We start from the raw sequence: 25924 nt of genomic DNA, 5'->3' as shown, positions 1-25924 counted from the left end.
AGGAGCTTCCATATTATTTTCCACAGTGGCTGTACCAATTTACATTCCCACCAGCAGTGTATGAGGGTTCCTTTTCCCCCACAACCTCTTCAACACTTGATTGCAGCACTACTCATGGTGGCCAAGACATGGAAATAACTGAAATGTGCTCTGGTAGACTATAAAGAAGATATGGTACAGATATACAATGGAATATTACTCAGCCATAAGGAAAGATGAAATACTGTCATTTGTAACAACATGGATGGATCTTAAGAATATCATGCTAAGTGAAATAAATCAGATGGAAAAAGTCTAGAACCATATGATTTCACTCATGTGTGGGATATAAAACTGAAAGCAACAATGAACAAAATAAACAAAAACTCATCGACACAGACAACAGTATAGTAGTTACCAGAGAGAAAAGGGGATGAGGGGGAGATAGAAAAGTGTTCAAGGGGGTCAAACATATGGTGATGGAAGGAGATTTGACTTTGGATGGTGAACACAGTGTAATATACAGATAATGTATTATAGTAATGCACATTTGACACCTATATAATTTAATTCACCAATGTTACCACCAATAAATTTAATTAAAAAGGGGGAGAATTTCAGAATCCAGTTGATGAAATAACTGGAAGAAAGTAAAAACAACTTCATATTTAGACTTTGTTGACATTCCTCATAAACTACCTATAATTAAAAATCCTCAGAAAGTCTTAGTGGCTTTAGGAATCCCGTTAGGTCTCTTTCACTGCCTGTAGTTTATTCTCATTCCTTCCTAATTAAATCAATCTCCAGAAATCTCCACGGAAATTGACCTCCTCCTTTCCCAGCATTGGTTTATGTGTTCTCCTTCTCATTAAAACATATACTGTCTCCCACTTATATCGCAGTCATCCAGTCACTATCTCCCCTTCTCTCTCACCCATTCATTTATTCTCTTTGCCAATCTCTCTCCCTTTTTTGCACCTCTGGCTTCCCAAGCAGCTCCTATTATTCTTCTCTCCCCAAATAGCATTTCCCCTCTCCCCCTATTGCCACAACTGGCTGAGTCTCCATGTCATCAGAGACAGCCATGCAACCCCAGGGTAATGAGTTGAGTACTATCCCCCACCACCACCAAAACATTTTTCATGTCCACCTGAAACCTCAGAATGTGACCTTTTTGAAAATAGGCTCTTTGAATATATAATGAAGGTAAGGATCAAGATGAGATCATACTGGATTAAGGAGGGCCCTAAATTCAATGAGCGTGACCTTATAAAAGACAGAAAAGAAGACAGAGACGTATAGGAGAATGCCATGTGAAGACAGGCAGAGATTAGAGAAATGCAGCTAAAAGACAAGCAATGCCAGGGATTGATGGCAACCACCAGAAACTGGGACAGAGGCATGGGACATTTGTCCCTCACAGCCTCCAAAAGAAACCAACCATCCTTACAGCTTGTTTTTGGGCTTCTGGCCTCCAGAACTGTAACAGAATCAATTTCTGGTGTTATTTATAACTGTTGTAAATGTATCATGAGGATGCAGCTGAAGATGCTGTATTGAAGGGATCCAAAAGTATAGCGGCGTAAACGAGATGGAAGTTTATTTTCTCTCACATTAGAGACGAGCAGTTCAGGGCATGATGAGAGGCTGACTTGGGCAACACAGAATGGTAGGATGAGGAGCATGTCCTCAACCTGTGGCTTTCATCTCCAAGTTCTAGAGGGCTCCTCCGGTTCTTGTCTCTTATCCAGTGGAAAGGTGGATGGTACAAAGGAATCCATACTCATCTTGCTTAGAGACATGAACCAAAGTGGCACTTAGGTTCTAGCTACATTCCATTGCCCAGAATTTAGTCACATGTCTACATCAAGCTGCAAGGGAGGCTGGGAATATAGTCTATTGCTGAGGTGTCAGGTTCCCTGATAAAGCTTGCACATTCTAGTATTAAATAAAGTAATAATGGGTATTAGTGACAACTAAATATTTCTGTCAAAACATTTTTCAATTTATCTGCATAGTCATCTGTTATGGACTAAACTGCGTCCCCTCCAAAATTCTTATATTGAAGCCCTAACCCCCAGTACCTTAGAATGTGACTGCATTTGGAGATAGGGATTTTAAAGAGATAATTAAGGTTAAATGAGGTTATAAGGATGGGGCCCTGATCCAATATGACTAGTGTTCTCATAAGAAGAGAGATACCAGGGATTTGTATGCACACACATAGAAAAGGTCATCTGGTAACAGAGTGAGAAGGCAGTTATCCACAAGCTAATGAGAGAGACCTCAGAGAAACCAAACCTTCTGACACCTTGATCTTGGACTTCGGGGCTTCAGAATTGTGAGAAATAAATTTCTGTTGTTTAATCCACCCAGCCTGTGGTATTTTGTTATGGCAGCCCTAGTGACTAGCCAATACACCATCCTTCTCGATGCTGGTCATGAAGGCAGGCAATCCCACTTGCCCTACTCAATCCTCATCCCTACTCCCAGCTAACTGGTCTGTGTTGGAGAGATTAGAGACAGAGAGAAGGTTTGGGCAGTTTACTGTTTCTGCTTCCAAACTTCCTTTGAGCTCAGCTGTGTCTCAGTCTTTGGGTTCTGTGAGACGTCTCTGTATCCTTGAAATAAGCACCTCCTTTCTTAAGTTGGTGTCTGCTACCTGCAGCTGGAAGAATTCAACAGAGGAACCAGGATTCCTGGAGATAGAAAATCTTTACCTAAAGAAACAAAGCGATCTCTTATGATTGAGCTTTCATAAGTCTGAAATGTGTGGGTGTTTTCATATGTGAAAAAACTGTAGGTTTTGTTTAGTTCTAGTTTATAATGTCAAAATTCGGTAATTTCAAAGTCAAGAATATTTTGTGGGAAATACTGAAACCATTTTAAAATACGTAATCATTTAGAAGGTGTGAATGTTGTTTGCTATTTTGGTTTTGTTTTGGGGAGGTCTTTTTGGTGGGTTTTTAATTTTATTACTATTATTACTAATTATTATTTTAGTTTAGGAAACAGTCCAACAGAGGAAATTTTATCATTTGGGAGAGGGCCTGTGAAGGAAAGTCAGTGCCCTCTGAAGAGCAAGGAAAAGCTAATGCAGACTGAGGATGTCTCTAATTAAATTTCATTAAGGTTTATTTCTTTACAGTTATACATTATGAAACTGGTTTATTGAATGAGCTAAGTCCAGAAGGAAAGGGCTTTCCTTTTCTAACCACTGCCTTATAACCACATTTTGCTGAATCTCCCTCTTCCAGGATCTATTCAAGATCTAGCCTGAATTTTGGGCAGATCTCATAGATTTTAGTGATAAGTCGCATTCTAGTAACTGCACCTCTATTTCATTCATGAAAAGGTCCAGACCAATCCAAATTAACATCAGTCTCACACCTAATTCAAAATTTTGCTTTGCCCGAATTCAAGCCTTTCTTGCAGGGAGTAGAGTCAGTGTGTAAGGGTGAAATTCGGTAGATCAATGTAATTAAACTTAGCCAGTTTACAGTTTGGTTTATCATGATATTCAGCTGTTTTCTCTTTGTTTCCCCCTCATTGATTAACTAACTCCATTGGTTCCCTTTCTCAAGGCTACCCATACCTTACTAATTAACATCCTAACCTGAAAAAAAAAAATGGCTTCTTTAATCTTCAGGTGCCCAGGTACCAGGACTCGATCTCAACTCCCTGGCAGTTTGTCCTGATAACTTTCCGGCTGTAGACAGTAAGATTTAACGTAACACTGAGACAGACCTGAGGCCTCAGAAGAGTCCAGGAGAGGACTTCTCAGTTATCAGCCCTGAGGCCTGCTTTCCTTTGTTCTTTCCCATCTACCTGCCAATGAAACCTCTTAATCATTTTGGCTCGGGGAAGGTGGTTTTTTAGACATGAGTCTGCCATCTTCCCTGGCTGCTGGCATCTAGAATAAAGGACACTTTTTCTCCTCACCAACCCTTGTCACTCTAGTGTTTTGAACTCTTCGGGAGGCAAGCGGCACTGAACCTGAGTTCGGTAACAAGTGTCTTTACTCTTCCTCCATCTTCTCTGCCTTCTCTATATTCTGGATGTCCCCAGACCACCACAAGGGAAGAGTGCATTAGAGAGGAGCAAGTTTTCCTGCAGGGAGCTATTGTATAAGGCAGACAGGCCATCATTCCTCTGCCTGTTACTATGGCAGAGTCCAAATGTTGGCTCTTTCACAGGATGCATGTGTGCGTTATTCAGAAGCCTCAGGCAGATCCCATATTGCAGTTCCTTGATGCAAGTGGCACTTTCTCTGGCCTCTTGCAGCAACCAAAACATGCACAACACCACCACCATACACCTCTTCCTCATAACCCCATGGCCTTTTACCACTATAGTCCCTTTGCACAAAAGGCTTTCAGGATAGCTGAGGTCTCATCAGGACAACTCAATCCCAGCAACTCACTGGAAATTTGCCATGCCAAATAATGAAAGAGCAGATTGCAATGACTTCTTCCTTTCTCTCCTCACTCTGCCATTTTGGGCTGCCCCAGGCAACGTCTTGCCTTTGGAAATCTCCAGAAGGGAAGTGCTTGTTTATTCAGTCAATATTTATCAAGCACTTATATTTGTAAAGCGTTACTTACCAATCTCTATGTTCACAAGGCCCACCCACTCCCAAAACTCAAGGAGACACTCATCCAGCTCTTCCAAGAGATCTCATATACCATACCCTGTCTGCAGTACTTGACTGTGCATTTCTGATACTCTGCAAGCTTTCAAGCTGGGCGTGGGCTGCCAAACTACTCTGTCACTATGCTTTGAGCCCCTCTCATTTACCTTTAGGAGAAATCCAAAGCAATCTCCCCAGAGGTCTACAACCTCTACTTAATGACTCCCTGTCACCCTTTTGAGTTTAATCTTCTGGAGATAGGTAATATGGGCTGATAGTTACTGATCTCTTTTTGCTATTTTTCAGTAAGTTCAGCTTGGCTGTGTCTAATACCTCTGTTTAAAATGTGTCTTTTGTCAGCTTTGAGGCATTCACCAAAATTCTAACACAACCAGAAAAGTATTGTTCAATAACCAGCTACAAATAAATTTAGCTCTGAGTTTCCTTGCAAGTAGGTAAATCCATCTTTGGCCTCAACAGCCTATGACTAAGGCTATATTTTCCTGTATACACACAAACTACTGCATTTTTATGTAGTAGGTGAAACATTTAATAAAGTATTACTCAGATGTGAAGTAAAAAGCTACTTTATTTTCCATAATTGGTCTAATTTTTCCTCAAACATTTAAGTTGCCTTCACACAGGCACCATGGGGAGAGAGGGGAGAGAAAGAGAAGGAGGAGAAGGAGTAAGTGAGGGGAAACAAAGAAAAGAGGAGATGAGATCTGTCCTAAGAAAAGGTGCAGCTACGGCTAATTGTAATGGATTTTAACACTATTAGCCTTGCAGGCAGGGAACAATCTTCACCCCCAGTGTTGTCCAGATAGTTCCTACAAGGGAATCCTACCTCCTGACAGGAAGGAGTGGTCATCAACAGTAAAGACCTGTCCTGAGAAAGCCCTGGGAACACCTGCCTAAATTTCTTTGTTCTTCGGTGCAGTTGCCTTTTTTCCTGGACTTGTCCACTTTCACGCCATCTTGAGAGTACACTATAATGTTTTCTTCCTTTTAATAAATCCTTGGCTTGCTTGTCTTTGTTTGCATATATTAATATTTTGGTATGTCCTGGAATTCCGTCCTGTGACATGTATCAGGGACCCTTTCAATCTCTGGTAACAAGGCCAGTGAGAATTCATAGGACACTCCAAGGACCACTGCATACAGTTCTGAGGTTGATTCTTTCCTTGCTGCCATGAAGTCCCATAAATTCCTGCTCACAAAGAATCCATTTGGGAAAGAAGAGGGAGAGGAAAAGTCTTTGAATGAGCATTTACTTAAGAGGCCATTTCAATTTGAAACAGAACACGACTGAATTATCTGTAATTGGTAAGTTTGAGCACCAATTCAACCCCCAACCTACTTCCCCAGATCAGTTGAAACACAACTGTCATTAAGTCTTTTCCAGAATGCATAGATAACACAGGCACCATCTAGACAATAACCTAAAACCACTGTGTTCATCAGAATTCAATTTTATGATGGTTTTTGAAGTTGGATTTCCTGACATTTGTTTTTAAGTTTTCACGTCGTTTTCAGTGATTAGTGTTAAATTCACATTAAAAGCAGCTCGAATGTTAGCCCAAAAAAGTCCACGTTTGCTCTTCTCCTTGGGCCATTCCAAGTAAGTCCGCTTTGTCATAAGAGCCCTCAGCTTGTGATACTTGCAAGGAATGCTGTTTTGCGGAATGGGTTCCAGCAAGATCAAGATTAAGTTATTAGATCCTTCGTGAAAGAGATGGTGGTGGGCAAAATAGAGTTCATAATGGCACCACTCACTCTGAACAAAGTTGGGAGACAAAACAAAGATGTACTTATAACTTTTCTCAATGCAGTTGATGATATTTTCCACGATGCTCTTGCCAGGAACAAAGTTTCTCTCATGGAGACAAATCCGTATATCTTCCTTTTCTAGGCATGGAACCAGTTCATTTTTCACCCAGGCAGAATCATGTTCGCTGTATGAAATAAAAGCGTGGAACTGGAAAGTTCTTTGGAGTTCATCTAAATTTATGTTCCTAGCCCTGCGCCGGGTCTGGGTCCACTGACACACCATCCTGAGATACCAGGGCAGATCAAAGTAGATACAGAGGATGGTCACAGTGACAGCAAACACCAGTCCAGTTACCCCAATGGTGACAATCAGCAGAGCTGTGTTGCAGGATAATGGAGACACATGAAAGTCCTTTAGTAGGGTGCCCTTATAGCTTTCTGGAGCGTCACACTGATAAGAGTCAGGCCAACCCTCTACCACCTCACTTGATACTTGGCCTATACTTTGGATAAATTCTCTTAGCTCACATGTACACTGGAACGGATTGTTCCCTGCTTTTATAGACCTAATCTTCTGGCAGCTCTGGAAGAAATGAGCTGATGGGTTGGAAATTACATTGTCGTCAATGGCCAGTACAGAAAGGCTGCTAAAGCTACCACATCCGGGAAGGTGGGCTAAAGAATTGAAACCAACATTGAGTTCTTGCAAAGCTTCCAGACTAGTGACGTCTGTAGGGATGTTCCTTATTTTGTTATTGTGAAGATCAAGAACCTTGACCCTGGGAGGTAAGCAGCTGAAAACAGAGTCGGTAAGTATATTTGAAGACAAATTTAACACCACTATACTCCCAACCCAAGTGCAATTTCTGTTATGTCTATCGTAAGCCAAAGAATTCCAGCTCACATCCAGTGTTTCCAAAGATGTCATATCTTTAGTCATGAGACCTACTTTGTAAAGGTCTTTTAATTCATTCTTTCGTAAGATAAGTGTCTCCAATCTAACTAAAGTAGAGCATTTTTGAAAAATACTGTCTGTGAGAACATTCTGGGTAAAGTTCAAAAATTTAAATGTGCTTGTTGTTTCAGGACAAAGCATGTGTATAAAAGGAGTATCTGATATGGTTAACATCATAATGTTCATCTCAGAAAACACTCTGTATAATGCTGTCTGTGAGAAAAGAAAAACTCTGTTTGTAATATGTTCCATTTTTAATGCTTTCAGTGCTGTTTCAGAATAAGTAAAATCTTCTTTACCAATGCTTTCAACTATTGTTAAATTGTAAATATTGAGATATTCTACAGGTCTGGGCCAAAGGAATTGAAAAATTCTAACCAAACATTTCCAAGTTGTTTCCACATGGTTAAGGGTAAAGTTCAGTAAGGTTGGACCTCTAGTGAGTTCTGATAAAAATTTAATAAAAACCTGACAGTTGTAATTATTCAGTTTAATATTAGTCAGTTGTAAGCACCCTAAACTATTAACTGATATATTCACTTGGACAGAGAATAAATTATTTGGGTGAAAAACGAGGTGAAGAGTTTTTGTATTCAGAATTTGAAGACTTTCTGCCTCATTTTCTTTCACATAATAACCTTCCAAATCCAGAAGAATGTAATTCAGATGCAAGTGAGCAATTGGTAGCAGATCTAATTGTTGTAGCTTTGTAGCACTTAATCCCAAGAAATTCAGTTGCATCAAGTTGCCAAATTCCTTACAGAGAGGCAAGGCATCAAAATCATTGAATGAGAGGTCTAAGTGCTTGAGACTGGTGATAGGATGGCAAGATAGCTTCTGTAATCGATTGTGAGATAAATCCAAATATTCCAAATCCTGGTTGAACTTGAAAATACTAATATCAAGGCACTGGATTCTGTTATGGGAAAGTCTCAAAACTTTCAGCCCTGAGAGCAAGCTTATGTCAGAGAGGTGAAGCTCAGATATGTAGTTCTGAGACATATCTAAGACTTCGGTTTTTGTTGGCAGGCCTTTCGGAACTTGAGTAAGGCCGCAGTTTGACATGTCCACTGCAAATTCACTTTCATCAGAGGACTGGATTATGTTTCCAACTATAAAGGTTACGATGTAAACAAAATGAAAGCTTCTGACAACAGAGTCTTTGTCCTTGACCATGATGTTGAAGTGGCTATCTCCCAAAGAGTTGTTGCTGTTCTTCAGAGCATCTAGATGTGCACCCAAATTCTAGAAATATAATATACATGGACATGTATGAAGATTGGATAATTGCTATCAAACCTCCACTTACTAAGTACAAAATCTCAATGATGTCTTTATTCCTATCAGTCATAATGCCACCTAACTCCTATGGTGGAGTCCTGAGAGCAGCAATGGCAGCAGCTGTGGTGGCCACAGGGTAGCATCCTGTGCTTACACCAGAGTGCCACAATCACACCTGCCTGGAACCACCTACAGGTAGAAGTTAGAAGTACTGTTACAAGCTTGCGAGGGACAAGTGGGATAACATATATACTCTTTCTGGTCACAGGATCCCATTTTTGACACAATTCCCATAAAAATGGATATGTGTTTTTCCAGTTCACATTAGACTAGAAGCAACAAATTCAGAGACACAGGATTCAACACTTGATAATTTGTAAACATCAAACCACAGCTGACACACTGATAAAACAGGAAAAGATAGATAAATATTAAAAAGTACATGAAGGGGCCGGCCCGGTGGCTCAGGCGGTTAGAGCTCCGTGCTCCTAACTCCGAAGGCTGCCGGTTCGATTCCCACATGGGCCAGTGGGCTCTCAACCAGGTTGCCAGTTCAATTCCTCGAGTCCCGCAAGGGATGGTGGGCTCTGCCCCCTGCAACTAAGATTGAACACGGCACCTTGAGCTGAGCTGCCTCCCGGATGGCTCAGTTGTTGGTTGGAGCGCGGGCTCTCAACCACAAGGTTGCCAGTTCAATTCCTCGACTCCCGCAAGGATTGGTGGGCAGCGCCCCCTGCAACTAAAATTGAACACGGCACCTTGAGCTGAGCTGCCGCTGAGCTCCCGGGTGGCTCAGTTGGTTGGAGCCTGTCCTCTTAACCACACGGTTGCCGGTTCGACTCCCGCAAGGGATGGTAGGCTGTGCCCCCTGCAACTAGCAACAGCAACTGGACCTGGAGCTGAGCTGCACCCTCCACAACTAAGACTGAAAGAACAACAACTTGAAGCTGAACAGAACCCCCTACAACTAAGATTGAAAGGACAACAATTTGACCATTGTTCCCCCAATAAAGTCCTGTTCCCCTTCCCCAATAAAATCTTTAAAAAAAAAAAAAAAAAAAAGAGAAGATGAGGATAAAAGTATCAACCTACTGGATGACTGTAAGAAATAAATAATGTTTTTTTTTAAAAAAAAAGTACATGAAGAATTTAGAAGGCTAACGCGGCTGTATGTAAGAGATAATAGTTTCCCCAGAGCCCAGAAAGTCTCACTGCACTACAACATAGCATAGATGTTGATGTTTGTGACAATCAGTGAATGAGAAAAGATTACAGCTGAGGAGGTGGAGGCAAGTGCATGAGCCCACAGACCCCATTTTTACCACCGGGACAAAGGGTTGGAACTTTGAGGCTCACTGGATCCCATTCAGGATCTGATCTGCACCAAAAAAGCATCTAGGAGCCCCCAGGGAACAAGAGCAGATAACAACATTTCTTAAATAGGGTCTTATGTAGAAGGACTAGCTGAGAGCAGATTTTGACTAGTTCAGTTTTATTAACAAAAAGATCCACTGTTCATTACCTGAGGGAAACACCAAAATAGTTAAGAGATATATAGGGTTTCAATGAACCATTCTTTGGAAGAGTAATCACTCTTCTGGGTTGGGGGAGTATCATTACAAAATGGCATATGGTTTATTAAAAAGCCAATTATACTTTAATTTTTTAAAAATGGCATATATTTAAAGATCCTTTTAACTTCTCCTCCCATACAGCCTCTCCCAATTGTCCTTCAAAACACCCAAGAAAACACAGAAATGCTTGAAAAACCCACCTTGCTACTGAAAGCAAAGAAAGATGAAAAATTAATGGCAGGATCCAAAAGCATCTACACTCATGAAAAAGTAATTGAGCTGTATTAAGGAAACCAGCATACTTAAGCTTTGTCTCAGGAAAATAGACTCCCTGATGAAAGGTATGAAGAAATTTTATCCTTCTCTCTGTTTGTCTCTGATTCAAACACAAAGTTTGAGTAACAACCAGGTAACTTAGTAGCATTTCTTTTACCCCAATGGTACTAATGTGAGTGGGTCACATCACAGTTTTCCTTCTATAGACCACCACTTTCCAACTCTCCATCACACAATGATTAACCCAGATAAAAACTGGGCAAGAAGTACACACACCACCTCTATTCAACATCGTATACTGGAAATCCTAGCCAGAGCAATTAGGTAAGAAAAAGAAATAAAAAGCAACTTGGAAAGGAAGAAGTAAAATTATCTCTGTTTGCGGATGATATGACCTTATATAGAGAGATCCTAAAAACTCCACCAAAAACCTCTTAGAAAACGAATAAACAAATTCAGTAAAGTTTCAGGATACAAAACCAACCTACAAAATCAGTTGTGTTTCTGTACATTAACAACAAACTCTCTGAAAAAGGAATAAACAAAACAATCCCATTTACAGTTGCATCAAAAAGAATAAAATACCTAGGGATAAATTTAACCAAGGAGATGAAAGACCTGTACACTGAAACAGGAAGGCACTGATAAAAGAAACTGAAGAAGATGAAAATAAATGGAAAGATAGCCTGTGTTCATGAATCAGAAGAATCAATATTGTTAAAATGTCCATACTATCATAGTACCCAAAATCATCTATAAATTCAATACAATTGAATTGTTATAAAAAATTCCAAAGGCATTTTTCACAGAATAGAAAAAACAAAGTTATAGTAATCAAAACAGTATGGTATTCACATAAAAACAGACACAAAGACCAATGAAACATAATTGAGAGTCCAGAAATAACCCATGCATAAATTGTCAACTAATGTTTGACAAGGGAGTCAAAAATACTCAATGGGGAAAGAATAGTCCCTTCAATAAATGGTGTTGGGAAAATGATATGCACATGTAAAGGAATGAAGTTGGACCCTATCTTACTTAGTCCACTCGCATAAATTTACTCAAAATGGATTAAACGCTTAACTATAAGACCTGAAATCCTAAAACTCTGAGAAGGATACACAAAGAAAAATCTCCCTGACATTGGTCTTGTCAATGATTTTTTTGGATCTGACACCAGAAACATAAGCAACAAAAGCAAAAATAAACAAGTCGGGCTATATCAAACTGAAAGGATTCTATACAGCAAAGGAAACAATCAACAAAATGGAAAGTCAACCTACAGAATGGGAGAAAATATTTATAAACCATGTTATCTGATAAGGAACTCATAATATATAAGGAACTCATACAACCCAATAGAAAAAAAAGCAAAACAAAAAATTCAATTTAAAAATGAGCAGGAGACCTAATTAGCCATTTTTCCAAAGAAAACGTACAAATCTCTGACAGGCACATGAAAAGATGATCAATATCACTAATCATCAGAGAAATGTAAATCAAAACCACATTGAGATATCAACTTATACTTGCGAGAATGGCTGTTACGTATCAAGAAAAGAGATAAGTGTTGGCAGGGATGTGAAGAGAAGGGAACCGTTGAGCACTATTGCTGAGGATGTAAATTGGTGCAGCCACTATGGAAAACAGTAAGGAGGCGCCTCAAATAATTAAAAACAGAAATACCATATGATCCAGCAATACCACTTCTGGGCATATATCTGAAGGAAATAAAATCACTACCTGAAAGACAGTGCCATGTTTATTGCTGCATTATTCACAATAGCCAAAACATGAAACCTAAGTCCACTGATGAATGGGTAAAGAAAATGTGAAATATATGTAAATGGAATATTATTCGGCCATAAAGAAGAAGGAAATTCTGCCATTTGTGACAACATGGATGGACTTTGAGGGCATTACGCTAAGTGAAATTAAGTCAGAGAAAGACAAATACTCTATGATCTCACTCACATGTGGAATCTGAAAAAGCCAAACTCATAGAAACAGAAAGTAGAAAGGTGGTTTCCAGCGGCTAGAGAGAGGGGAAATGGGGAAATGGTCAAAAGGTACAAACTTCCAGATACAAGACATAAGTTCTGGGGATCTAAAGTGAAGCCTGGTGACTGTAATTAACAGGACTGTATTATATACGTGAAAGTTGTTATGAGAGTAGATCTTGAATAGTCTCAACACACACACACACACACACACACACACACACACACACACACACACGCAAGAAGGGAAGGCTTTAGGGAGCTGAAACTGAGAGAAGACTCTGAAATCACAAAGCAGATTGGATTATGATGGAATACTAGCTTCACAAAGATATCCACGTCCTAATTCCAATTTGTGAATCTGCTGTTACATGGAAAAAGGGAATTAGCATTGCTGCTGGAATTCAGGTTGTTAATAAGCTGACCTTAAAATAGGAAGAGTGTCCTGGATTATTTGGATTGGCCCAATGTAATCTCATCGTTTATAATGGGTCCTTTCAAGTGGGAGAGAGAGGCAGAAATAAGAACTCTCATTTACTACTGGCAGAAATGAAAAATTAGTACAACCTTTCTGAATTTTGGTCACATACATAAATTCCTTAAAAATATGCTTACCCTTATTTTAGCAATTCCAGTTCTCAGAATTTGCTTCCAAAGGAATGATCAGAGATACACATAAAAATATTACTATGAGGTTGCTCATGACATGATGAAAACTGGAAAACAAAAAAGATAATGTCTAGTGTAGAAAATGGTTTGATCAATTATGGCACACCCATAACATGGAATAATACACAGCCTCAAATACTGCACTTTTGAAAAAAAAAAATGTCTACAATATAATGTCAAGTGAATAAAAGAATACAAAATTGTATATGTGGTAGGATTCTAATTTTGTAAAATATAATTAAAACTTGACATATACACAAAGCCTAGGGGAAAAAGAATGGGAAGAAATATATCAAATGCTAATAGTGGTTATTTCTGGATCTCTGAATCACAGATAAATTTAATTTTCTTTCTTATGCTTTTGTATATTTCCAAAATTTCTAATTTTAGAAGTCAAAAAAGCTTGTCTTAAAATACAGCTAATGTAAAAATATTTTATATTTTAAAAAACACGCTTGTATAGTGTGTGTGTGTGTGTGTGTGTGTGTGTGTAGAGGGGGGGAGAGAGAGAAACTTATTCTATATGATGCTAGATAATTGACATTAATGAATGAGAACCCACCATCTAAAGGTCCCTCTCCATGGTGTCTGTGTTCAGGCGACTGAAACTTAGCCACCACGTGGGAAAGTTGATCAGCTGCCTTTATACTAGTACCCTGCCCCATAACACAAATATTCCTCTGAGAGCGTTTATACCCTCAAGCAGTTCCTAGTGTACACACTCAACAAACCAGCCAGGAGATTTTATATTTAAGAAAAAATAAAGGAGAGGAACAAAAAGAGATGAGAGTGGAAGATCAGAGAGTTCACAACTTCTTTTTAAAGGAAGATAAAAGATAAAAGTTTTGTTTTTTTCTTTAATGTATCAAATGAAAAGAGGAAGAAAAAAAGAAGATGGAAGAAGCTGTATTTCAAGAATAAAACCACGGTAAATAGGATGTACAAAAATTCAAACTACCAGAAAGGAAAGATCAGAAAAACATTAAGTGAGGTTAAGTGTGAGTCAATTACTAAGTCAACAAGTACGCAAGAGAAACATTGTTTTATTGTTAAAGTTTAGGTAGAGACCCAGAAAAAAGCAAGTTCTAGGTCATTCTCTGCCACCTCCTCCATTTAATAAATGTTTATTCAGAGTGTACTATGTGCCAGGACTTTGCTGGGTGTTACATGCTGGGGATATGAATACGAATAGTACTGGCAGAATCCTTGTTTTCAAAATGCTTATAAATTAGTGACAGATACAAATAACCAATTATAGAACCACGTGAAAGGGGAGATCAAACACTTATGTCTACTATAAAGATATCTTCTATGTAATAGGTGCCTTATCAGTGGCATAAACTACTGAAAACAAGGAAATAGAAAAGCTGAACATAGAAAGTGTAGACAAAAGCCGAAGAAATAAATATGATCGGTTAGTTTTTTTCCCTTAACTATGACTACAAATGCTAGTTACTTTTATATCTTTTCAAGATGGCCACATCTTCATCTTTTTTGTATATTTGAAAGGACACTTGCAACATCTTAAAAAACGAAACAAAACTTAAAATCATCTTGTAAAAGTATCAAAGAAACATTACTATTTCCTACACGATCTTGCTTGTTTGAAGTAATTATACCATAATTTGAAAAAGCCACAAAAGCCTGCTTACTTACCAAGATTTCTTTCTCAGAAGAAGAGAAAATAACTTCTAAATGCAGAAAAATAAGCGCTTGACAAAACGCAAGTCCTTAGCTTAGGCAAAGCAATACCACAGAAACAGTTTTATGCCATCTGTTGGATTTCTCTGGAATTAGTCCTATGTGTGAATTCCCCTTTCAAAGGTTACTGCAAAGCACGTGAGTCAGCAGGTTTCCGTGGGCTACAGACTAAAACAGTAACCAAAATTTTAAATTCATACGAGCAAGCAGCTTATGATAATTTCGGTGTGAAGAAAAGTGTTTCTAAGGTAACATTTATCTGTAAGAGTTTGCAGCCTGAATGTGCAATTGTCACCGGAGTGGAAAGTTATTGAACGTGCTTGTTTTCTATTATCACCATACTTACCATTTCCAAAATAATTGCAACTACAATTATCAAGCAATTCTGGAACATTAGCATAGCTGGATGCAATTTAAATAAAATGAGCGTAGGTCCAAGATTTGTTCTTGTGTTTTTAAAAAAAATCAACTTTCAAGGAAAGTTTAGAAGTTGATACATATATAGACAGACCTGGGGAAAATTGCACCCTGTTTCTTCACATTTCAACCAATATTTAGTATTATTAGAGGTTATAGTTCTAGATTCTAAAATAATAACACTGAGATTCTACAGAACTAATTAAAAAATCAATTTTCTAAAGGGCATTTAGAATAATTTTACAGTGATATTGTCAAATGAACTAAAAAAGGAGTCTGAACACATAAATATGGACAGATAATTTTGGACAAAGAAGCCAAAAACATACAATGGAGAAAAGACAGCCTCTTCAATAAATGGTGCTGGGAGAATTGGAAAGCCACGTGCAAAAGAATGAAACTATACTGCTATCTGTCACCATGAACCAAAATTAACTCAAAAGGGATCAAAGACCTAAACATAAGACCTGAAACAATAAAATGCATAGAAGCAAACATATGTACTAAATTTATGGATTTTTTGTGTTCAAAGCGCACTTTATGAATTTGACTCCAAAGGCAAGGGAAGTAAAAGCTAAAATAAAAAAATGAATGAGACTATATCAAACTAAAAAGCTTCTGCACAGCAAAAGAAACCATCGACAAAATAAAGAGGCAATCAACAGTATGGGAGAAGATTTTTGCAAACAACGCCTCAGATAAGAGGTTAATATCCAAAATATATAAGGAACTCATACAACTCAACAACAAAAAAGCAAACAATGCAATTAAAAAATGGGCAGAGGACCTGAAGAGACATTTCTCCAAAGAGGGCATACAAATGACCAGTAGACATGTGAAAAAATGCTCAACATCACTCATCATCAGAGAAATGCAAATAAAAACCACAATGACATGTCATCTCACACCTGTTAGAATGGCCAACATCAACAAGACAAATAATAACAAGTGTTGGAGAGGCTGTGGAGAAAAAGGAACCCTCATACAGTGTTGGTGGGAATGTAGATTGGTGCAGCCGCTATGGAAGGCAGTGTGGAGGTTCCTCAAAAAATTAAGACTAGAATTACTATATGACCCAGCAATCCTTCTCCTGATTATCTACCAAAAAAATCTGAAAACATTTATCCATAAAGACATACCGTGTTTCCCCAAAAATAAGACCTAGCCAGACAATCAGCTCTAATGAGTCTTTTGGAGCAAAAATTAATATAAGATCCAGTCTTATTTTACTATAATATAAGACCCAGTATGTGATATGATGATATGATATGATATGATATGATATGATATGATATGATATGATATGATATGATATGATGTAAGGCTGGGTTTTATATTAATTTTTGCTCCAAAAGACGCATTAGAGCTGATTTTCCGGCTAGGTCTTATTTTCGGGGAAATGCGGTATGTGCTCCAATGTTCATTGCAACTTTATTTACAATGGCCAAGACGTGGAAACAACCAAAATGCCCTTCGATACATGAATGGATAAAGAAGTTGTGATATATATACTCAATGGAATACTATTCTGCCATAAGAAAAGATAAAATAGTACCATTTGCAACAACATGGATGGATCTTGAGATTATAATGCTAAGCAAAGTAAGTCAGACAGAAAAAGTAGAGAACCATATGATTTCACTGATATGTGGTATATAAAACTGAAAACAACAAAAGAACAAGACAAACAAATGAAGAAACAAAAACTCAGACACAGACAATAGTTTAGTGGTTACCAGAGGGTAAGGGGGAAGGACGTTGGTAGATGAGGGTAAAGGGGGTCAAATATATGGTGATGGAAGGAGAACTGACTCTGGGTGGTGAACAGACAATGTGATATATAGATGGTGTATTACAGAACTGTACACCTGAAATCTATGTAACTTTACTAACAATTGTCACCCCAATAAACTTTAATTAAAAAAAAGGAGTCTGGAGACTTTGGCTAGAAATAAATGATAAAGATGTTGTCAAGGGTCTTAGAGTTTGGAAACTGGGAATAGCTAGGTGAAAAACCCAGAAGTGTTCCAAAGAAGAAAGAAAAGTTCAAAGTTCCCAGGCTGGTTAAAACAAGAATAGAATCGTTTTCCTCCTACCTCAACCTACTTGATTTCAGTAATTTAGCAGCATGACCATAGAGACTGCATTTTATTTCTTCACTCTATTTCTTCATAGAAACAAAGGTTGATTCAAAAAGAGGGAGTCTGGTTAACCAGATACTTCACGCAGCCAGGATACCCTGTTTCCAAGACTTCCCACTTAATTGAGGTCTGTAAAGAGCTGAACGTATGAGTTAAATAATCATTCTATAATTAATCCCACTGTCTAGTATTACCTTATCATTACAGAAAAACAAGTTAAGACCCTACAGTTTGACCCATGACAAAGTTGGGCATCTGGTAAGAATCACTTCTGCTTTCAGCAGGAAGGGAAAGGCCAGCTTCTTACCATTCATTCTTTCTCAGCAGACATAACAGGAAGTTTCCTCAGGTCTATGGAGGACCAGCAAGGAGCGGATGGGTCTGTGTCAGACCAGCAAAAGCAGGGAGCTAGAGAGCAGCAGATATCTGTGACACTAGGAAATCGGATTTGTGAAACAGGCAGAGGAGAGAGGGGCTAGCTGTGACTTTGTGGGAATTTCAAGCAACGCTGGACTAAAGTCTTTACAGAAATACACACATGTGCACAAATGCATGCACACATCACAGCAGATTTGGTCACATCGCACAGTGACTTTAACAAATGCACATTAAGGCATTGCATAACAATGTTGGTTTTCAGAAACAAGGAGAATGTTCTTCTTGAGGCTGTTATAATTCTGAGAAATGTCTTGAAGAAGATTACGAAACCCACACAAATCCGGTAATGTGGAAAAGAGCATCATGGTCGAGGAACAGACAGCACTGGGCTGACCACGTCACACTGCCATGTATAAGCTGTGTGGTCCCGGGCAAGTTGCTTACTCTTACAGAGACTTCATTTATTGATTCATAAACTAGGAGTACTTGTGATTTTTAGGGAAGATAATGAATATAAAGTGGCTGCCCTAGTGACTGATACAAAAGAAAAGTCATTGGAGATGGGGCTTTAGAATTCCATGCAAGCATTACCTTTTCATATGCTGAGGTGGAAAGACTTTAGGATATACTATTAAGTGGAGAAATGTAAGGTGCAGAACAGTTTGGAGAGTGTGGCATCATTTGTACAAAATCTGGTCTGCCAGACATTTACATAAGTGATCTTGCCAGGCATTGTTCTGAGTAAGGCTTCTGGGAGGGAATTCCTGCCCGTTCTCGAGAAATTTTTTCGCTTTCCCGTTCCTGAGTCCCAAGAAGAGTTGGTCGGGAAAATGGGCTCCTTGAACCCAGGTAGTTGGTAGTATCGACTGTCACTTTGTGAAAACAATTCATTGTGGAGAACAGAAAACAGTTTGTATCTCGGGATTTGGAAATGGGAAAGCGAAAAAAAATTCCTGAGAACGGGTGGGAATTCCCGCTCAGAAACCCTAGTTCTCAGTACTTTACAAGTATTAACTCACTTAAGTGTCATACAGGTGCTATGAGATAAGTACTATCATTGTTCCCACCTAAGGGGGAAGGGAGGAGGGAAGCAGTTAGTACACTGTCCAAGGTTGCACCGTTGGTCAGTGGTAGGGCTGGGGTTTGAACCCAGATGCAGTCTCTCCCCTATATCTGTGTGCTTCAGCACTACACAATGGTGTCTTATAAGACACGCACAAAGGAAAGACACAAGAGAGAGAGGAGCAGGTCTTGTCAAAAGAGAGGCAGACATTGGAGTTTTGCAGCCACAAACTAAGGAATGCCTGGAACCACGAGAAGGGGGTGGCCCTGCCAACACTTTCGTTTTGGACGTCTGGCCTCCAGAACTATGAGAGAATAAATTTCTGTTGTTTTCAGTTTGTGGGAATTTGTTGTGACAGCCACAGGAAACTGACACAAGGGTCTACATACATATGCTGATATGTATATACATTTTCTTTTCTTAGAGGATACTTAAACTGTTACCTTTGAGCAAAAGAACCAAGGGAGATACATATTTTTATTACCATTTTAGGTTCTTTTGCCGTGTTTGAATTTTTAAAATATACACCTGCATTACTATTTTATGCATTTTTACTTTATAAAAATAAAGTAGTATCACAGTGGAATAAGTAAAATAACAAAGTCTAAAGCCCGTAAACATACGGTCTCAATATAACACAGGTAAAACTGCCTTTTTCCTTCTCTGGAAAATCCATAGATAAATATTAGTGTCTACCAATTGCTTTGAAATAAATTATGTGAACGTTATCAATATCATAAATTACACAAACCACAAGAAATAAAATTAATAACTTAGATATTAAATATTGATATTAAAACCAAAATCTTCTGCTGTTTTAAAAAAAGACAAGCTACAGTTTGGGAAAAGATACTTGTAACATATATAACCACAAAGAATTAATATCCAAAAAATATAAAGAATTTCTACAAATCAATAAGAATATGACTAACAAACCCAATGGGAGGATTAGCAAAGAATATAAATATATGGATAACAGGAAAGGAAATGGAAATAAGTCAAATATAATAAGGAAAACATCCTCATTAGAACATGGGAAATACAAATTAAGACAACCAGGAAAACACCATTGTACACCCCTGAGATGGACAAAAATTAAAGCATCTAATAATATCAAATGTTGATCAGAATGTGAGGAAACATCTGCCAAACATGTCCAGAGATTCCAACTTAAATGGCCTGAGATGGGGCTAGGCATCAGTATTAGTTTAAAAGCTCTTGGGATGAGTTCATTCCGACATAACGAGGATCAGGGCACTTTGAGACCTAAACTCTACCCTGAACACATCGCCCTCTAGTGGTCCTTATTTTCTTAACATCTTCCTTATCTTCTCAGAACCTGGCGGTGATAGAGGTGTCCTTGACTCTCAGCTGCTACTTCTATATCACTGTTCCTCCTGGCAACACTTGAAACCTACCCCTACTGGTTGCAATCATCCACAGAGACCCTTCACTCTCTCATTCATTGAGTATTTTAGCACCACTCACTGTCCAACACCACCCCTGTCATAATTCTGGTGGTTTCAATAGCTATGAGGTCGGACACTCAAGTTCGCAAACTCATCCTAGAAAAAGTACTACATACCTCATTGCTGAATATCACTATGGTCACCTTGGAAGTACTCCCCTTGGGAAGCTATGCACCGACGCGAGCACCTAGTCCACCCTTCAAAGCAATTTTGGAGCTCTTTTTCTGGAATGGCCATCAGAACTGTCATCATATCACCCTTGATGTCCCAAATGTCATCCAAATGTCATCCTTTCAATATTTCCTTTAGCTTCCAGTGAAGAAAGAAGTCACTGGGCGCCAGATCAGGTGTGTAGGGAGGGTGTTCTAATACAGTTATTTGTTTACTGGCTAAAAACTCCCTCACAGACTATGCAGTGTGATCTGGTGCATTGTCGTGATGCAAGAGCCACAAATTGTTGGCGAAAAGTTCAGGTCATTTTCATCTAACTTTTTCACACAGTCTTTTTAGCATTTCCAAATAGTAAACTTGGTTAATTGTTTGTCCAGTTTGTATAAATTCATAATGAATAATCTCTCTGATATCAAAAATGTTTAGCAACATCATTTTGACTCTTGATTTGGACTGATGGAACATTTTTGGTCGTGGAGAATTGGTTGACTTCCAATGTGCACTTTGACACTTTGAGGATTGTATTGGTACAATCCTATATTTCATCACCAATGATAACACAGCCCAAAACATCATCCTGCCTCTCCAAAAGGTCTTGGCAAACTTCGACTCTCCTTTGCTTTTGTTCATCAGTGAGCTCCTTTGGGACCATTTTTGCACACACCTTTCTCATGCCATGATCTTCGGTTAAGATTTTCCTAACAGATTTTTATCGATGTTTACTTGGTCTGCTGTGCTTCTCAGTCAGCTGATGGTTTTGACGCACAATTTGACAAATTTTTGCAATATTTTCGTCAGTTCTGCTCCTTACTGGCCACCCTGACCTCTCTTCATCAGTGACGAGTTCTCTCCCCTCAGAAAAACATTTAATCCATTTGTACACTGCTGTTTTCTTCATGGCATTATCCCCATAAACTTGGACTAACATGTCCTGATTTCACTTCCACTCTTGCAAAGTTTAACAAGAAATTTAATGTTTGTTCATTGCTCTAATTCAAGCTCAGACATTCTCGCGACAGTACACAAAAACACGCAACAATAATGAATGCCACTCAGCAAGACACCACCACGTGTCGACATGAACACGGCTGTGAGATATACCAAGACTATGAAACCTCACCGAGCTGTTTGTACAGTGCTGCTAACATAAGTGCATGGTGGCAAGTTCGCGAACTTAGTTGTCAGACATCGTATGTACAGATTCATTCCTTTGGCTTCTTATTTCTTTGATATTCTCTCTTCTAATGATCTTGTCTTGCAACCTACCTCACCCTTATTATACCCTAGATATTATTATTTCTAATGGCTGCACCCTCTCCATAATCTCAATTGCCAGCATCCCACTTTCCAGCTATTACTTCCAACTCTTTCCATTTGATGCCCACAATTCCCTAGCCCTGTACTGGGCTGAAAGATTATGATGCACCTTTTTAATCGTCCTGCTGTATACACCCACAGCTACCTTACTCCTCTCTCCTCAACCCAGCTTCAATGCAACTTGCCACTGTACTATACTAAACCAGAGCAGCTGAATGTAGTTGGAGAAAATATGTACCCAGGATGATTTTCACACTTAATATGCATGATTGGGTCCCAACCTCAAGAGGGAGCAGCAATACTACTCTTTTCTACTCCCCTTCCCTAGCCTGTTCACTTTCCCACTCTCCTGTCTTAAACCTCTTCTTCTCTCTTACGCTTCTAACACCTCCTTCCCTTTCTCTCTCTCAGCTGCAAAGAAAATAGCTGCAACCAGAAGAGCATTTCCATATGTGTGTTACATGCCACTGAGTGGGCTCCAACTCCTGGAGACACTATGAAGAAGTACTGTCCACAATGTCCTGTCCTCAGCGGCCCGGCTTAGCTCACGGAGACTCATGCCTGTGGCTTCTTTTATGGAGTCAGTCCATCTCATATTTGGTCTTCTTCTTTTCCTGCTGCCTTCTATTTTCCCCAGAATTATTGTCTGGGAAATAAGATGTGCCTGGAGTAGGACGGCTTTAGTTTTGTCCTTTTTGCCTCCAGTGATGTTTCAGGCTTAATTTACTCTGGGATCCACTTGTTCGTTTTTCTGGTGGTCTCTCCGACACCGTATTTCAAATGAATTCCTTTTATTGTCCTATTAGTCTTCTTCACTGTCCAACTTTTGCATTTGCACATAGTAATTGGGAATACGAGGATATTAGCCACACACCCCCACCCAAACTCAACTAGCCTTCCTGTTCTACCTGTACTTTTCTCGGTTCTCCTGAATGAACTGTGTCTAGAGCCAATCCCTCCTCATGGAGCACTGAATCTCATTCCTGCTTGTCTACTCAAGGAAATCACTCTTGCAGTTAGCCTCTCTACTGATCATCATTTCCCCCCTCTAATGTATGATTCCAATTAGCATACAATTTCTCCCATATTAAAAAATATCCCTTCCTTTGAACCCGCAACTTCTAACTCTTTGCTCCTCTTTATGCCAGGACTCCTTGAAAGAATTGTTTTACTCACTGTTTCAAATTAGTCTCCTCCCATTCTCTCAAACTCACTCCAATAAAGTTTCCTTCTCCATCACTCCAGAGAAATAGCTCTTGTCAAAGTCACCAATGACCTCCACGTTGCCACATCCAAGGGTCAATTCTCCATTTGCATCTTAGTTGAACTATCTGCAGCATTTAACACAGTTAAAAGATCATGACAAGTTTCTTACTTAGCTCTGGGACCCCATCCTCGCATCCTCCACTCCCACACACCTCCCTCCCAATTTTCCTAAATCACTAGCATTTCTTCCCAGTCTGGGTCTTCCTTATCTCTCTAACATGGAGCACCCAAGGCCTTCACTGACCACAGTTGCTCCTACTCATCTTTCTCTAGACCCTGTCGACTCTCTAATCTGCTTTATTTCACTACCTGATATGGTATCTTGTGAAGGTCTGTCTCACTTTCAATAGAATGTAGTTCTCTGAGGGCAGGACCTCGCTTTTCTCCTTATGGTGTTCCTGCACCTGTAACAGGTGTAGGTATATAATACATGCTCAAAAAAGTTTTGCTGAATGAATGGTTGGAGGACAATTTCACAATATGTATGACGGGGACCTGGCTATCTTATTTCTAGCCTGAGGTACAAGAAAACATATGAGTATACAAAGATGGCCATTGCAGCACTATATGTGATAGTGAAACCTGAGACACACCAAATGTTCATTGATTGGGGAATAGTCATAGTCATATTGTGGCATAGTCATAGGATGGAATTCTATAAAGACTTTGAGCTAGAGCTACATGTATGAACATGAATGGTTATCAAACATATAATGTTGAATAAACAAGTGTATAGGATGTAATTTATGACATTTTAAAAGATTGAAAAACAATTCTATATAGTGTTTATGGGGGAGAATATAGGCAGTAAAATATAGAAAAATGGGTTGGAAGGCTACACAACAACCTCAGAACAGTGGTTATCTTCAAGGAAGGTGGAGAATGAAAGGGACAGGGTTTTAAACATATCTGCAACATTTTTTTTCTTTTTTTTTCCTTTTTAAAGCCAAAAATTTTTTTTTTGTTAAATCTAAGTACTGTCACAGTATTTGCTACCTTTTTTACACAATAAATTGTCATATTATTCTCTACTTTTCTCTATGTTTTAAATACACCATTTATTTAATCAATAAAATATTTTTGATTTGCAGAAAAATAAAAGTTTTGAAATAAAGCCTGGTGGGCTTGGAAGCAACAACATTTGAGTAAAAGGGCATAATTTGCAGTTGGCAACAAAACTTATTCCTAGGATTGCTTGGTTAATATTCTTTTGTTGGAAAGGTGTGGTTTGGGTCAAAGGAGAAAAGGAAACCAGATTTAAAAAGGGGAATGTCTGACTGGGCTGTTGCCACAGCAGGGAGGGGCAGGTGGAGCAAAGGTGCTAACTGTCCCTAGGCAAGCGCAGAACTCACAGGCATGGGTGTTTGGGTCTATGGTACACCAATAGACACCTGTCACACCTGAAACACAATTTGCTAACACAGCTGCAGAACTCAGAAAGAATCACTGTTTTAAAAATTATATTCCCTGACTTTTATATAAAATACATATACATACATATATATTTACAAGAATAGATTTATACTATACATACACTTTTCTAACCCCCCTGTGTACTCTACTTAATAATATTCGGCTATGACCTCCCTTCTGTGTCAACGAATCGGATGTACAGACATATTTTTAATGGCTACAGCATATCCAAGTGTTTGAAATTATTAATACTATAGTTTACTTCACCAAATCCCTTATTGTAGGACAAGTTGTTTCCCAGTTTCCCTGGCATAAAAAACTATAATAAACATGCTTACACGTACATATTTGCACATTTGACTGTTTACTTAGGACAAATTCGCAGATACGGAATTTCTGGGCCAAAGCTAGTGCATTTGAATTTTGATCCACATTTCCAAACTGACCTCATAGAAAGTGCTTTTGTTTGGTTGGTAGGTTTTAAGTCAGATTACACTTCCACAAACAGGGTAAGAGAAAGCTATTTAACCCAAACTCTTGCTGAACTTGAGCGACCCCTTCTCAGGAAAACGGCGGGCTTTTCTGGATGCTTCAAAGGAAGGAAAGGGATCTGGCGATCCCCGAGACCCGCCCCAGGTGGGGTTGGAGCCCCTCAGGGTCTCCTCGCAGGCACAGAGCTAGAAATGCAAAGTACCCCGGGGGAGGTCGGAAGCGCAGCTGAGACCCTCCCAGCCAGGCGAGGGAGTGCGAGGGCGCCCCAGCTGCGCTCGGGGGTTGGGGCCCAGCGCACGCGGGGCGGGGCCCGATCTTGGGCGGGCCGCGGGGCGGGGCAGCTGGGCCTAGTGTCCCCCTCCAGGCCCGCCCTGCGGCCGCGTCCCCGCCGGCCCTGCCGACGTGGCGGGGCGGGACCCACCAGGCTCTCCCGCGCGCACTCGGCCGCCCAAGCGGTAAGGACCCCGGGCACCCTTTTCCCGTCCCCTTCCCCGGGCGGGCGGGGACAGCGGGGTGGTGGGGAGACTCCGCCGTCTCTCCTGGTCCTGGACCCTCATTCCTGCTCGCTGCGTTAGTGAGAAGCCTTTGGCAGGGACTTGGCGCGGGACGCGGCAGGACCGGGCTTGGGGTGAAGGTCCGGGGAGGCGCGGGCGGCGCGGCCGAGGGCCCTGCGTGGGTGCGGGCGTGTGAGTGTGTGTGTGTGAGTGTGTGTCGCTCCGGGTCCACGCTCATGCACACACCCACACGCCTGCACGCCGGGTCTGCACCCTCGGCCGGGGGGAACCTCCGCGGAGCCTGCCTGGAGCTCTCGAAGTATCCAGTCCCGGTACCAAGAAACTCTGGAAAAGTTTACCTAGTGTCCCAGGTCCAAGTCAGAGGCAGGCTGCAGGGTCTGGGAAGCCAGGGGCAAAGAGGGAGCAGGTCCCCATAAGGCAGAGGCCACCGTCCTGGGGTTCTCC

At 39.9% G+C, this 25924-nt stretch overlaps 2 protein-coding genes across 4 annotated transcripts in view; one reads left to right on the top strand and one right to left on the bottom strand.

The window, feature by feature from the left end:
* Positions 1 to 5180: 5180 nt before the first annotated feature.
* TLR6 (toll like receptor 6) lies at positions 5181 to 14897 on the bottom strand. Of its 2 annotated transcripts, XM_074322354.1 has the most exons (3): positions 14794 to 14832; positions 13084 to 13184; positions 5181 to 8579 (listed from the first exon to the last, which is right to left on the bottom strand). In XM_074322354.1, exon 3 carries the CDS (start codon positions 8508 to 8510, stop codon positions 6123 to 6125), a length of 2388 nt encoding a protein of 795 aa, XP_074178455.1. In that variant the 5' UTR covers positions 8511 to 8579; positions 13084 to 13184; positions 14794 to 14832; the 3' UTR covers positions 5181 to 6122. The 2 variants fall into 2 exon arrangements, with proteins under 2 accessions (XP_074178455.1, XP_074178462.1); XM_074322361.1 differs by lacking the exon at positions 13084 to 13184 and having other exon boundaries at positions 14794 to 14897.
* Positions 14898 to 25271: 10374 nt separating this feature from the next.
* Positions 25272 to 25924, top strand: part of FAM114A1 (family with sequence similarity 114 member A1) — a 61734-nt gene continuing 61081 nt past the window's right edge. The window contains exon 1 of one of the 2 annotated variants that reach the window (XM_019741990.3): positions 25272 to 25420. The gene's annotated coding sequence lies outside the window, so the exon portion shown is untranslated. The remainder of the gene's footprint in view (positions 25421 to 25924) is intronic. The other variant, XM_019741991.3, reaches the window with a different exon arrangement.

This window comes from Rhinolophus sinicus, chromosome 1 (assembly GCF_057876585.1).
Source record: "Rhinolophus sinicus isolate RSI-liver-muscle chromosome 1, RSI-T2T, whole genome shotgun sequence".
NCBI classification, from domain to species: Eukaryota; Metazoa; Chordata; class Mammalia; order Chiroptera; family Rhinolophidae; genus Rhinolophus; species Rhinolophus sinicus.
This window is presented reverse-complemented; position numbering and strand designations above follow the sequence as displayed.

What these genes read in the sequence shown, in the direction of transcription:
- TLR6 (XM_074322361.1), bottom strand. Translation starts at nt 8,510, where the DNA reads ATGGTCAAGGACAAAGACTCTGTTGTCAGAAGCTTTCATTTTGTTTAC.